Genomic DNA, 14,548 nt, shown 5'->3' with positions numbered 1-14,548 from the left:
GCACCACCTGCCTGCCTCTCCTGGCAGTCACCCATCTACCTGTCTGAACCTGTGGTGTGACAACCTCCCTGTAACCAGTGTCTATCACACTCTCTGCCTCCTGTGTGCTCCGCAGTGCATCCACCTGCCGTTCCAACCGAACAATGTGGTCTGTGAGGAGCTGCAACTGGACACACTTCCTGCAGACAAAGTTATCAGGGAGACTAGATTGCTCCCTAATTGCCCACATCTGACAAGAGGAGCATGCCACTGCCCTAGCTGCCAAATTGCCCTAATACGGATAAAAAAAAATTGCAACTCACCTCTCCCTTGCTTGTGGTCCTCCTGCCAACTTTTATTTTGGTTAGGGAAGGAGGGTAACACTGAAGTAGTGTTTGTGGTTTAACTGTCCCTTCACAGCAGCTCCTCCACAAACCACCTTCCAGTCACAGTGACTGCACTTATGCAAATGTGACCTGCAACCACCAATCAAAGTTAGTTTTATACTCACAGTTATGCTCAGCTCCGCCCTCTGACCGCTCCCTGCAGACTAGCCCTGCAGTCAGTTGTTCAGCAGCCCTGAAACCATGGTAGTGCTACCAGAAGAGGGGGTGAGGAGGAGGCTGCGCTGCTGAGGCAGTTCAGAGGCATTGGGGGCATTGATGGACAAACGGGAAGACCCCATCGATCTCCGGGCAAGCCACACTAGGGTTGGGGCTGCAGTGGTGCGGGGAAGGTGGGATGGGATGGTGCCACCATGGGCTAAATTCAGGCAGCTCAGTAAAGTGGCCTCCTTAGGATTTGTAATTATGCAAATTGGCTTGTGCTTCTCGGGAATGGGCAGCTGATCCGCCTCGTAGCCAGCCACAGGGAAACATCCTGAGTGGGGGCACTGTATCGGAGATCCAGCGGGCTGCATCCCAAAGTGATTCCCTGCCATTTAACGGGCCTCCCCCACCCACCCCCACGTCCCTTCCTACCACTTGGGGGCCATCATTCTGTTCAATGATATTTGGTAATTCTGGGATATGTAACATTGGAACCTGGTAAATCTCTATATATTGCTCTCTCTCTCTTTCTATATTGCTATGTTATATAGAGAGAGCAATATATAGAGATATTGCTTTATGTATATAGGATAGAAGGTATCCTAGTACGGATGCTTCTGGTGAATTTGAGGCACTGTGTCAATGGAATGTCTTTATCTGAGCCACAAAACTTGACTCCATTAGCAACATTGCAGCTGGTGTTACAGAAGCCAGAGAAGCTGAACATGGTGGTCAGAATGCTTCCGGAAACCTCTGTGGCAGTCCGTAAGGCGCAGGGTGACTGACATGGTGCAAACACAGACAGGTCATGTGTGTGACAGAAGAATGCAGAGGGGGCACTCTCTTCAGTTGATTTGGTGCACATTCTGACATTTTGGATTGTGCAGGCCCAGTTAACACACTCTCCTATTCACTCACAAATGAACATGTGCCCAGTTGCATAAGGGATCTCCCCACCCCACCACTCCCCTCCCTGCCCCACCCCAATTACACTATTTAAAGATTAGGTCAGGCATCTAACTGGCAGGTGAGGTGCTTTTGATTTACTTTTGTCCTGACAAAGTTTGTGGAAGTGTTGTGTTCTTGCAGGAACATTGGTGAATTTTTTCAATGGTATCAGTAGTGTTGTTGCATCCTGACAGAGAAGTCAGTGGAGTTTACTGCCTATTACAGAAAGTCTGTTTAAGTTATGTGGCTTATGATTGCAGTCCCTCTTGGGATTGCAACATGATAGGGACATTGAGGCTAGGCTGCAGAGGGGGAGGAATGTATGTGGAGTCAGAAGGAGAAGGATTCTCAATGGAATACCCCACCCACCAAGGGTTATCAAGATCTACTTCCTCTACCTCCGCCTTAGCCAGGAGTAATGTGTGAAACGCCTACAGTTCACCAAGGAGGCGACTGAATCGTACCACCACATTCGATAGGACCTGGAGGTGCACAGCAGCACAAGGATGGTGCTTTCATAGCCATAAAGGCCGCTGTTGCCCTCAACAAGCTGAGACAGTGATCACTAGATGCTGAATCACCAGCTAGTTCCACACAGGCTCTCATAGCATTGGCTGTCCAGGCAGCATCCAAGTTCGGCCTGCACAAAGCCCTGCACCATGTTGGAAACAAACTCCTTCATGCTCCTTGACAGTGGCAAGAGGCTGTCTGGCAGTCTCATCAGCGTTCTCCTGTGTGATGCCCATCAGAGTGTGCATCTGAGCTCCCTGCATCAGTGACCTCGCGCCCTAGAGGAACGGTACACAAACTGCCTTTTCACTCCCTAACCTAGTTGCACCCAATCTACAGGCAGATCCCCACTCTCCATTAGCCTTTATGATTTGCATAGTACCAGTATCCGAGATGGTGGCTGTAAGTGTCAGATCAAGTGACGTGCAGAGAACTGCAGTCGTCGTCATTCATACTCCCCTGAGTTTGCAGGTAGCCGCTCCTGGACCAGGAGTTGGGTCAAGAAAAGCCAGTGTGGGGTGGAAAGCAAGAGGTCACACCATCTGGAGCTTGCACTTATGCCAGTTAGCGGGATGAGGGGTGAGGTGCGATTTGGAAAGGGCTTTATAGCAGGAACATGCTATCACCCTGAATGCAATAGGCTGCCTCCATGATACTGAGCACCTCCTTCAGCAGGCTCAGGTGAAGCAGATGTGCCTGCCCTCACTCATCCTGCTGTGTTCCCTCCTGTTATGCACCACTTGTTCTGCAAAAGAGAGGAAAGAATATTAAGTTTAAAGTTTATTATTTATTAGTTACAAGTAGGCTTACAGTAACACTGCAATGAAGTTACTGTGAAAATCCCCTTGTCGCCACACTCCAGCACCTGTTCGGGTACACTGAAGGCAATGCATCTAACCAGCATGTCTTTCAGACAGTGGGAGGAAACCAGAGCACCCAGAGGAAACCCACGCAGACACGGGGAGAACATGCAAACTCCACACAGACAGTGACCCAAACCAGGAATCGAACCCAGGTCCCTGGTGCTGTGAGGCAGCAGTGCTAACCACTGTGCCACCATGCCACCCATTAACAAGTATGTTGCAATATGTCTGAGTGATAAACCTTTGGTGGCTGAATAGCTGCAGATATGTGGAAGCCACAAGTTGTCAATATGAGGTTGGCGACATTGGTATGTGTGTAAGGGTGAGGTGAAATCCTGCCAAGCTGTGCGGCCATGCCAAAAAGAATTAAAGTGGTGGCGCACTTGAACAAATCACCCACGCACTCCAAAAATAAAACTTCGGGAGCATGTCGGAGGAAGCTCTGAATGTTCGGGATAAGTGCTGATGGAGGTATGATGCATTGAGTGGTGTGACAGGTTGGTGGTGCGGTGGATAGGAGGTATCCTGTGAAAATGCATTCACTGACCTTGATCACTTGTGTGAGGCCATTGAGTGTTTTGTGCCTCAGGGTAGGTGTCTGGAAATCAAAGTCCCTGGTCACCTGCTTCAATTCCCCTCTCAGGGTTTGCCTTGAGGGCCTCCCGGTCCCTTATTGCCTCCTTCCCCCTCTGCACCTCCTGTACCGATGCCTCCAGCCAGCAGCACGTTGGGAACCCTCTCTCTAATCTGCTGCCTCAGTTGGTGTGCTTCTCTTCAGACACCTGCGCCTGAAAACAGGAACAATCCATTTTTCAGAGTATTGAATGTTTGTTGTATTTGAGGTATTGCTGTATCATTTCAGTATGTTATTACACTGGTTCTCTGTGAGTTGAATTCGCCTTGTCATTAATTCCCAAGAGTAGCAGGTTCCAGTGTGTTTCGAATTTGAGGCTAAATGCTCTGTTTTGTGCATTTGATAGGGGGGGGGGAAGGGAGACAAAACGATGCCAAGTTTCAATTATTACTGATGGGAAAATGTGTTTTTTTTCTGTTTTCAAGTTCACCCAACTCCAGACAACTACATGGGTGGGTTTCCCAGTCTGTATGGGTAACTAGCTTTCATGCTGCGGTCGAGAATTGGGGATGTGATGTACACTTAGCACCATCCCCAATGCCAAGAAATGCACCATAAATAGCAGTTAGCCGAAGCCTATTCCATAAGTATGCTCACTTTCCCTTTCCCTGTCTCCAAGCTGTTGAAAACAAGATATTTTTCACAGAATAGAATCCCTACAGTGCATTCAGCCCATCGAGTCTGCACCAACAACAATCCCACCCAGGCCTTATCCACATAATCCCACGTATTTACCCTGCTAATCCCTCGAACCTATGCACCCCAGGATACTGAGGGGCAATTTAGCATAGCCAATCCATCTAACCCGCACATCTTTGGACTGTGGGAGGAAACCGGAGCACCCGGAGGAAACCCACGCAGACACGGGGAGAGCATGCAAACTCCACACAGACAGTGACCTAAGCCGGGAATTGAACCCAGGTCCCTGGAGCTGTGAGGCAGCAGTGCTAACCACTGTGCTACGGTGCCACCCAGTGCTTTCTCTCATTCTTCTTTGACGTTCCTTATTTCTCTCAGTCATTCCTGTATCCTATAATCTACAAGCTTTGAAATCTTGACCTGTTGTCACCTATTCCTTGATCCACCTTGTCTTATTTTCTTCTATGTTGACCTTTATGGTGTCTTGCACTATGAACTTTGACCCTTCACTAAAGGCATTCAAACCAAAAAGATGTCTCTGGCTCTGCCTTGTATTTGACTGGTAGGATTAGCTGACCATAATAACATCATAAAAAATAGGAACAGGAGAAGGCTATTCAGCACCTTGAGCCTGCTCCACTATAGGATCATGCTGATTCGACATTCCTTACATCCACTTTGCAGCCTTTCCCCATAACCCTTGATTCCCTTACTGATCAATAATCTATCTCAGCCTTAAATGTACACAAGGACGCTGGCTCCTCAACTGTCTGGAGCAAGGAGTTCCAAAGACTCATAACCCTCTGATAGAAAAAATTCCTCCTTATCTCAGTCTTAATTTGGTGCTCCTTTATCCTGAGACTCTGTCCTCTGGTCTAAGACTCTTCCATGAGAGGAAACATCCTTTCAGCGTTTACCCTGTCAAGCCCCTTAAGAATCATATATGTTTCAATTAAATCACCTCTCATTCCTTTAAATTCCAATGAGTAGAGTCCCAACCTGTTTAATGATTTGGAGGAAAATGTAACTGGTTTGATAATTAAGCTTGCGGACGACACTAAGGTTGGTGGATTTGCGGATAGCGATGAGAACCATCAGAGGATACAGCAGGACATAAATCAGTTGGAGACTTGGGTGGAGAGATGGCAGATGGAGTTTAATCTGGACAAATGTGAGGCAATGCATTTTGGAAGGTCTAATACAGATAGGAAATATACAGTAAATGGCGGAACCCTTAAGAGTATTGATAGGCAGAGGGATTTGGGTGCACAGGTAATCAGGTCACTGAAAGTGGCAACGCAGGTGGAGAAGGTAGTCAAGAAGGCATACGACATGTTTGCCTTCATCAGCCGGGGCATTGAGTTTAAAAATTGGCAAGTCATGTTGCAGTTTTATAGAACCTTAGTTAGGCCGCACGTGGAATATAGTGTTCAATTCTGGTCGCCACACTACCAGAAGGATGTTTGAGGCTTTGGAGAGGGTACAGAAAAGATTTACCACGATGTTGCCTGGTATGGAGGGCATTAGCTATGAAGAGAGGTTGGAGAAACTTGGTTTGTTCTCACTGGAACAATGGAGGTTGAGGGGCGATCTGATAAAAGTCTACAAGATTATGAGAGGCCTGGACAGAGTGGATGGTCAGAAGCTTTTTCCCAGAGTGGAAGAGTCAATTACTAGGGGGCACAGGTTTAAGGGGCAAGGTTTAAAGGAGATCTGCAAGGCAAGTTTTTTTACACAGAGGGTGGTGGGTGCCTGGAACTCGCTGCCAGAGGAGATAGTGGAAGCAGATACGATAGTGACAAATACATGAATAGGATGGGAATAGAGGGATATGGTCCCCGGCAGGGTAGGGGGTTTTAGTTTAGTCGGGCAGCATGGTCGGTACAGGCTTGAAGGGCCTGTTCCTGTGCTGTAATTTTCTTTGCTCTTTGTTCTTTGTTCTTACCTTGTACAGTTGCTGCAAGACTTTCCAACTCTTATACTCTAAGCTCCTTGAAATTAAGGGCCAACATTCCATTAGCCGTCCTGATTACTTGCTTCACCAGTGTGCTAGCTTCCTGTGTTTTGTGCACAGGCATTCCCAAGTCCCTTTGAGCTGCAGCTTTCTGCTATTTTTCTCCATTAAGATAATACTCTGTTCTTTTGTTCTCCCTTCCAAAATTAACAACTTCACATTTTCCCTCATGATTCTCCATTTGCCAACTTTTTGCCCACTTAACTTATCAATATCTCTTTGTAAACTGTCTGTATCCCTCTTGCAACTTGCCTTCCCACCTATTTTGGTGTCATCTGCAAATTTGGCTGCAGTACATTCGCTTCCTCCCTCGACAATCTGATCACATTTTTTTTCATTGCAGTGGAGAGCGCACCCTCGCATAGAGTTGGCGAAACTCATCCAGTCTGCAGTTCTGTGTGGCTTTGGACTAGGCCGAGTCCAGCTGGAAAAGATTTGTAGTTACACAGAAGATTTGTTCATCAACAATATTCCATTGTTGGGTGGTGTATTGGGAGCTTTATTCTGAATCTATTTCTCTGTGGGCTTTACCTGAAAGTGTGCAGTGAAACCATGTAGATGGTACTTCATTTTGTATCTAACATCATCCATACCTTTCATGAGAGGGTTTCATGTTAACATGCAAAGGCAAATTGATTCTATATTTAACCTGTTTTATACCTGACACACGATAGGGGTTTTGGCAGTGGGGATGGTATATGTGAATGATAAATTCCTATAATTCATGTGATCGTAAAGAAAAAGCTTTACTGTGTATCTAGCTGCAAGTGTGTGATGATCGTCATACAAGGATGTTTCATCTGCATCGAAATTTGCTGTACCTAACCATTGGTTATGAGATGTGTCCATGCTATCGTCGGAAGGTTTTACGCAACGTATTCACATATTTGATGTTGAGTTGAGATGCTCACTGCTCAGGAAGGAAGAGTTCTGAGAGCTATTTGAGAGCTTACCCCTCACCCCTTAAATGTACAGTTACTGATTAGCTTCCTTTGGGGAGAGGTAAGTGGGATCTCTTTCGGGTTGAATTGTCTCTGGGATGCAGGACAGATACAAACTCAATGCTCCACTGAAGACTTGGGAACCAATACTTAGTCAGGTGGGTCCGTGGTATTCCAAGGTGCAATCTGTTTGTCTCATTGGGATCTGAAAGTGTAGACTTTTATTTATTTTATTTATTAATGTCACAAGTAGGCTTACGTTAACACTGTGAAGTTACTGTGAGAATGCCCTAGATGCCACACTTTGGTGCCTGTTTGGGTACACTGAGGGAGAATTTAGCATGGCCAATGCACCTAACCTGCACAGTCTTTCAGACTTGGGTTCTTCTTAGTTAGTTCCAGATAACCCTGCAATCCAGTGATGTAATAGGTAGTGATGGAATGACCACTGGAGTGTGGTATCAGAGAGTGCCCAGTGGCAACATGGTTAAAATTAATTGACGGGATTTAATTACAATATTAATATTGATGATTTTAAACTCTGGCGCATATCAGATATGCAAATTTTAAAACGAATTGGAGCCAAAGTAATAAAACAACATCATGTAATAGAGACTGGAAATTGAAAGTACTGGCTCCTGGGTATAGTCTTCCTTACTGATGTTAACAGGAAAGAGTGACAGATTTCCTACATGGAAGGAAAAAGGGGTTGAAAATAGAAGCATGGAAATTACTATTTTAGAAAATACTTTCACCCCTTTAAAATAAGCTGTCTGCTGTCTATATTAAAATAGCATCTGCCTAAAGATCATTAAGCACTCATCCATTGATGACAATAAGACATTTTTAGGCCGTGTAGATTTTAAACAACCTTGTTTTATTTAATAAATCCAAACGTATCCTTTTTCTGTGACATTAGGTGTGGCCAGTGCAAGAATCTTCAGCCCTGTATGATCGCTGATGGTCGATGCTTAGCCTGCGAGCCTGGATGGAATGGAACTCAATGTGATAAAATATGCTCTGCTGGTTTCTACGGGGAAGGGTGCGGAGATCAATGTCCCCATTGCAAAGACGGACACACTTGTAACCACATCGATGGGAGATGTCTGCACTGCAATCCAGGATGGCTAGGAGCTCAGTAAGGACTTGCTTTGACTATTCATTGTTATCATGATGAGGGTTGTGAGGGAATATCTTGTCAACTTTACATCCCACCAGTTTTCTCTGCCATTTGGTTTCTCTGGAGGGAAGTGACTAATTGCTGGAGTCTGGTTCCATCTGACCAATACCTCGCATCGTTAACCATTCTTCAGGATTGAGTTAAAACAGCCGTGTGTCCCCCATGCTATTCGAGGATAGGTCATTCATGACATCTATATACATAGAGACCACTGGATTTTGATTATAAATCGGGAGTCCTCAGTAAATTTCCCCTCTGTAAACCAAGTGCATGGGGTCCAATCATAGCATACCATGAACAGAACTCAACTTAAGTGCAGAAGGTGTACACAATCTAGAAACTCTGTTGGCTTATGGATAAACTCTATGAGCTAATGGGAAGCTAGCTTTCATGAGATATCACTTCAACAGATACAGAAAATTCTAGCATACTCCAAAACAAGTGGAAGGATGCTTGAAGCTAATTTATCTCATTGAAAATCTCTACATTCCTACCCTCAACTCATCCAAAATCCTGCTACCCATTTTCTATTGCACACTGACATCTGCTCGTTTATTCAAAAGTCTATGTCCCTGAGCCCAAAGCATCAATTTCAAAATCCTCTTCCTTGTTCACAAATTCCTCTGTGCCCTCATGTCATTCACTTCAATGATCTCCTCCAACTCTACATCCATCCTACACTGTGCACTCTTCTGATCTTGGCTACCATCTGTCCTGGCTCGTCTTCAATCCAGCATTGGCAGCAGAACCTTCAGCCCTTATGCCCTTGAAATCTGAAATTCTTTTCCAAAAATCATTCCATCTCGTCCTATTTCTCATGTTCAAAAGCTTCTTCAAAGCCTATTGCTTTGACAGTGTCTGAAGATGCCTCTCATTACTCTTCTCTGTATTACTGTTTGGTGTTACTCTTCTTTAGCTTAGTTTATTTATTAATGTCACAAGTAGGCTCACACTACCACTGCAATAAAGTTACTGTGAAAATCTCCTAGTTGCCACACTCCGGCGCCTGTTCGGGTACACTGAGGGAGGATTTAGCATGGCCAATGCACCTAATGCACCAATGCACCTAACCAGCAAGTCGTTCGGACTGTGGGAGGAAACCGGAGCACCCGGAGGAAACCCACACAGACACAGAGAGAACGTGCAGATTCTGCACAGACAGTGACCCAAACCAGGAATCGAACCCTGGTCCCTGGTGCTGTGAGGCAGCAGTGCTAACCACTGTGCCATGTGTTGCCCCATTATCTCCCCTTTCCCAATGTAAAATGCCATGTAAGATGTTTTACGGTGATAAAGGTACCATAGAATCACAGGTTGTGCCCCCAAAAATTGTAGGCTTACCTAAAATGTTTCTGGGGGCACAACCTGTGATTCTATGGTACCTTTATCACCGTAAAACATCTTACATGGCATTTTACATGTAATTTTAAAAGTTTGCATTCCCTGCTGTCTTATTGTAGCACCTTTGCAGGATTACATATATACTGATATCAATGTCACCAGATGTAATACAAATCAGATAATTAAAAGAATTATTTGTTGGCGATGGTGTATATTCTGGTGGCTGATGCTGTCCGCCATGACTAATCGAATATTAACAGAGTACTTTGTGCACTAATCATTGCAGTTTCTTGTTTCAATAATGTTTTATTTCCTTTTGTAATAGGTGTGACTTAAAATGCCAAAATGGTACCTATGGTGAAAATTGTAACTCGGTTTGCACTGACTGCATCAATGGGTTCTGTCATTTTGCCACTGGGGAATGTGTCTGCAACAAAGGATTTCATGGCCTTTTGTAAGTATTGGAGAACAGAGAGCTACATTCCATAATGATACATTGTGAGCTCAATGCTGTTTAACCACACAAATTATAAACAGGTGGTCCATACAAACATTTGAAGACTTGACATTCCTCCATGAGATGCTAACACCTGAATGTTCAATGCTGTTTTAGTGAACATGTTTAGTGTACGTTAATCCATTGGCATGCCAGGACTTGAGTTGTAGAATTAGCACAATCATAGGCCGAAATTTTTAAAACTCAGTAGATTAGTCAGCCTCTATGGGGAGAAAAACAGTGTTAACATTTCATTAATGAAGAATCATATTGGACTTGAAACGTTAACTCGAGGGAGCAGTGCAGAGCACCGAGAGAGCGACATGGAGGGTTGAGTGTGCACTGTAGATTGTCAAGGGAGCAGTATGGAGGCTCGAGGGAGTAGTGTGGAGACGTGAGGAAGCAATGCGGAGTATCAGGGGAACAGTGTGGAGTGTTGGGTATAGTGCAGGATGTCAAGGGAGCAGTGCAGAGCGACGATGGAGCAGTGCGGAAATTCAAGGGAGCTATACAGAGCCCTGAGACAGCAATGCAGAGCACGGAAGAAACAGGGCGGAGAGTGGGGGAGGGCGGAGAGTGGGGGAGGGCGGAGAGTGGGGGAGGGCGGAGAGTGGGGGAGGGCGGAGAGTGGGGGAGGGCGGAGAGTGGGGGAGGGCGGAGAGTGGGGGAGGGCGGAGAGTGGGGGAGGGCGGAGAGTGGGGGAGGGCGGAGAGTGGGGGAGGGCGGAGAGTGGGGGAGGGCGCAGTGCGGAGAACGGCGGAGGTTGGTAACCCTAGTAGGAAGGAGGAATATTACCACTCTAGTCGTCGGAGGTCTGCAGTAGTGAAACGTAGCCATTTACCCTCCAGGCATTGGAAACAATTTAACCCAATACCTTCAAGAGGGAATGAAGAGAAACATTGCATTTACTTTCAGCTGAAATGAAAGTTGTGAGATTGATGTGCCATTGCTGTAAGATTGTGGCTGCCCTGTGCCTTAACGTGAGAATGAACACTCAATTTGGTCAGTGAGTAGATCACAGATTTGCAGATATTTGAGACAACCGGACAAGAATTGTCCACACTGAATAATATTAGCCTTCAAGACGCTTGGGTACACATGCTATAGATGACTGGGTTGGGAGTAAAGTACTTCCAGATGTTAGCCTGCTGGTTGCATAAATGAAAGGTTTAATTCAGCTTTCACTGAGGACTAGTAGTTGAAACAGCAGCAAGTCAAAAATCAACAACCATTTAAATAACTTCAGAATATGAGGCCAGATGGCGTTTTTCAGATATGACTCCAATTGGTTTTTTTTAGATCTTTACTGTTCTTTCTTTGTATCTTTGCATCATTGGTTACTGTGCTTTTTCTTGGCTTGTGCAACCTCTTCTGGGTCCTGCGCTATTTTCAAGCGTGCCTTATCTCCATCAATGCCTTGACAGTCCAGAGTAGATGTTAGTGTAGCCCAGTGAAACCTGCTCCTCCGTCTAGAGTTCAAACATCCCTGCGTCTCTCAAAGGTCTACCAAAGTATCAATAGCCAGTTGGACCAGGTCTCCAAGTGGCTGATGGGACCCACCTTGGGACTTCAGGCTGCTTAATTCCCAAAGAGAGGGTTTCATTAAAAAAATCATGTAGGAAGCATGATGGCATAGTGGTTAGCATTGCTGCCTCAGCACCGGGGACCTGGGTTCAATTCCGGACTTGGGTCACTGTCTGTGTAGAGTTTGCATGCTCTCCCCGTGTCTGCGTGGGTTTCCTCCGGGTGCTCAGGTTTCCTCCCACACTCCAAAGACGTGTGGGTAAGGTTGATTGGCCATGCTAAATTGTCCCTTAGTGTCAGGGGGACGAGCAAGATAAATACATGGGGTTACAGGGATAGGGCCCAGGTGGGATTGTTGTCCGTGCAGGCTTGATGGGCCGAATGGCCTCCTTCTGCAGTATAGAGACTCTATGATTTATGTGGGAAGTGGTGCTGGTGTTTCCAGGGAGGGATCCACCTGACCAACTTGTCCCTTATTCAGAAGTCTTTAATTAGACTTGCCAACATATACAGCATGCCACGCACCCTAGCAATGCAGGCAGCTACCATGGAAATGAACATTAACGAGCTTCCATCTGACCCCAGTTCACCAGCATGAACACCAAAGAACCCTGGGGTAATTGTACAGTGCCCTCAGACTTGTGGCCTGTGTCACTGAGATATGGAACAGTTTAAAGAGGCAGTGGAGTGCTGCAGAATGGACAGCTTTAAAGCCACAGCTCCAAGTGAAACCCACTCTCAATTCAGCACACGGTTCAGAAACCTTTCTCACACAATAACTCCTTCTGTCTCTTTCCTGGATAGCAGGAGACCTAAGCAGAAGCCGTCTTGTTCATTAGATCCATCTGTGTGGTTACGACTTGTAGGTCACTTCAGAGCGACAGGAAGAGCCTGCATGCAATAGGCTGAATGAACAGTGAGTCTTTCCTGGGATATTGGCAGGACATGCTCGCTTCCTGTAGTAAATGCGGATCTTATTTAATGGCTGCCGAGTACAATCACGGAATGACAATATGTTTTATATTGCTGCAGGTTAGCTCAGAGATCCAGTGTGTTGGAGCTAAGGAAGTGACTGCTGATCATTTCCTGGCCGTGAGCCTCTGGGATAGACATGTGCAGAGTTCATGGGGTCAGAGTGGGCTGATATTTAAAGCAGTGTGATTTTGTTTTCTCTCTGTCTCGCTCTTTGGCAGGAAGTGCAGCTGGAGTGTCTCCACTGCCAATATTTCCCCTCCACATCCCTAACCCCCCTTAACCTGGCCCCAACTTTTATACAGACACTGACTAAACCAAGGTCCATTGTGAAGTATCGTGGAGGTAGCTAAGGCAGGCCTTTCTCCCCAATATGTTCACAACTGCAGGGGTGTGGTTACATAAGTGGCAGCCACCCTCGGGCACCTCATTTAGGTGGTACCATTCTTCTCGAGAACAGTGACAATGAAGTTTTGTTTGCTTATTCAGAAATGAAGGCTATCACAACCAACCTTGATGCCCTGTCGGCACGGTGACACAATGGTTAGCACTGCACGCACAGTGCCGGGGACCTGGGTTCGATTCCCGGCTTGGGACACTGCCTGCGCAGAATTCCACCCATGTCTGCGTGGGTTTCCTCCAGACACTCCGGTTTCCTCCCACAGTCTGAAAGACGTGCTAGTTAGGTGCATCGGCCGTGCTAAACACTCCCTCGGTGTATCCGAACAGGTGCCGGAGTGTGGTGACTAGGGGATTTTCACAGTAACTTCATTGCAGTGTCAATGTAAGCCTACTTGTGACACTAATGAATAAACTTAAACTTATCATCCCAGGTCCACACTGTGCTTCCTCATAGGTTTCACAGGATAGTCACTGGGAGAGGAACCTTTTTGGCTAATTATTCCCCCCCCCCCCTCAACCCCCACCGCCCTCCAGCCCATGCATGACAAGGCTCATTGCACTACACCACCACACCAACTACTACACACACTGAGATTAGGATTTATTAAGGCTGGAGCGTGGGATTTTCCAGATCATTATGGCTCATCTATTCACTGGAAAAAGTGGCTGCAATATCAAGGGATCCTGCTGAGATTTTAATGGCTGTTTTTCTTTTATATTGAGGAGATTAATGGAAAACCACATGTGAATATTTCAGTGACAATTCCTTTCACTGAGTCAGATCCAGTTTGGGTTTACTGTGTTGGAACAGCCGATGATGAGATCTTCCCATGATTATTTTGTTGGATTAAGATCCATATCTATCAAGCATTGCCATGTCTTGCTTTCCTCTGCTAAGTCCACTCCAGAATCATGCTGAAGAATAAAAGCAATTCTAGGCTATTTATTTTTTCATGGCCAACAGCAACCTTGCATCCCTCTATCTCAGCCATCCACCCTAAATACCACATCCATGGAGCACAAGGACTTCCTCACCTTTAGGATGAAGGTCATCTGTACAGTTGCCTCAGTGCTTCCTCCCATCCCAACCTCTCTTCAACACCCACGCACTCTAATTCTGACTTTCTCATTCTACTTTCCTTCCACCTTACATCTGCCCTCATCAAGCTTAACTTGTTCATATGACATACTTTCAACTAACCCCAATATTCCAGTGAAAGCCAACAAAAGCTGAAAGAACAGCACCTTATCTTCCGATTAGGCACTTTACGGCCTTCTGGACTTAACATTGAGTTCAACAATTTCAGAGCATGAATTCTTCCCTCCACTTGCACCCCACTTCCATTTCTTTTATTAATTTCTTTTTTTTCTTACGAATCCATAATAATTATTTTTCATTTCTTCCATCATTTTGTTTGTCCAATTCTTAAAATCTCACTTTCCATCTTGTTACCCCACCCCACTAGGCCATCTGCCTCCAGTTGTCCTGCACCTTTGTTCTGCCAGTTACACATTCCGATCTCTTAATGGATGTTAATAGCACCATTCTTAGCCTTT

At 45.7% G+C, this 14,548-nt stretch overlaps 1 protein-coding gene across 2 annotated transcripts in view; it reads left to right on the top strand.

The window, feature by feature from the left end:
- The window catches only part of scarf2 (scavenger receptor class F, member 2), a 92,014-nt gene that overhangs the window by 36,005 nt on the left and 41,461 nt on the right, over positions 1–14,548 (top strand). For both annotated transcript variants that reach the window (XM_078227389.1, XM_078227388.1), the window contains exons 5-6: positions 7,996–8,214; positions 9,923–10,051. In XM_078227389.1, the coding sequence (XP_078083515.1) occupies positions 7,996–8,214; positions 9,923–10,051 (348 nt within the window). The remainder of the gene's footprint in view (positions 1–7,995; positions 8,215–9,922; positions 10,052–14,548) is intronic.

The sequence above is a fragment of the Mustelus asterias genome, chromosome 13, assembly GCF_964213995.1.
Source record: "Mustelus asterias chromosome 13, sMusAst1.hap1.1, whole genome shotgun sequence".
NCBI lineage: Eukaryota > Metazoa > Chordata > Chondrichthyes > Carcharhiniformes > Triakidae > Mustelus > Mustelus asterias.
This window is presented reverse-complemented; position numbering and strand designations above follow the sequence as displayed.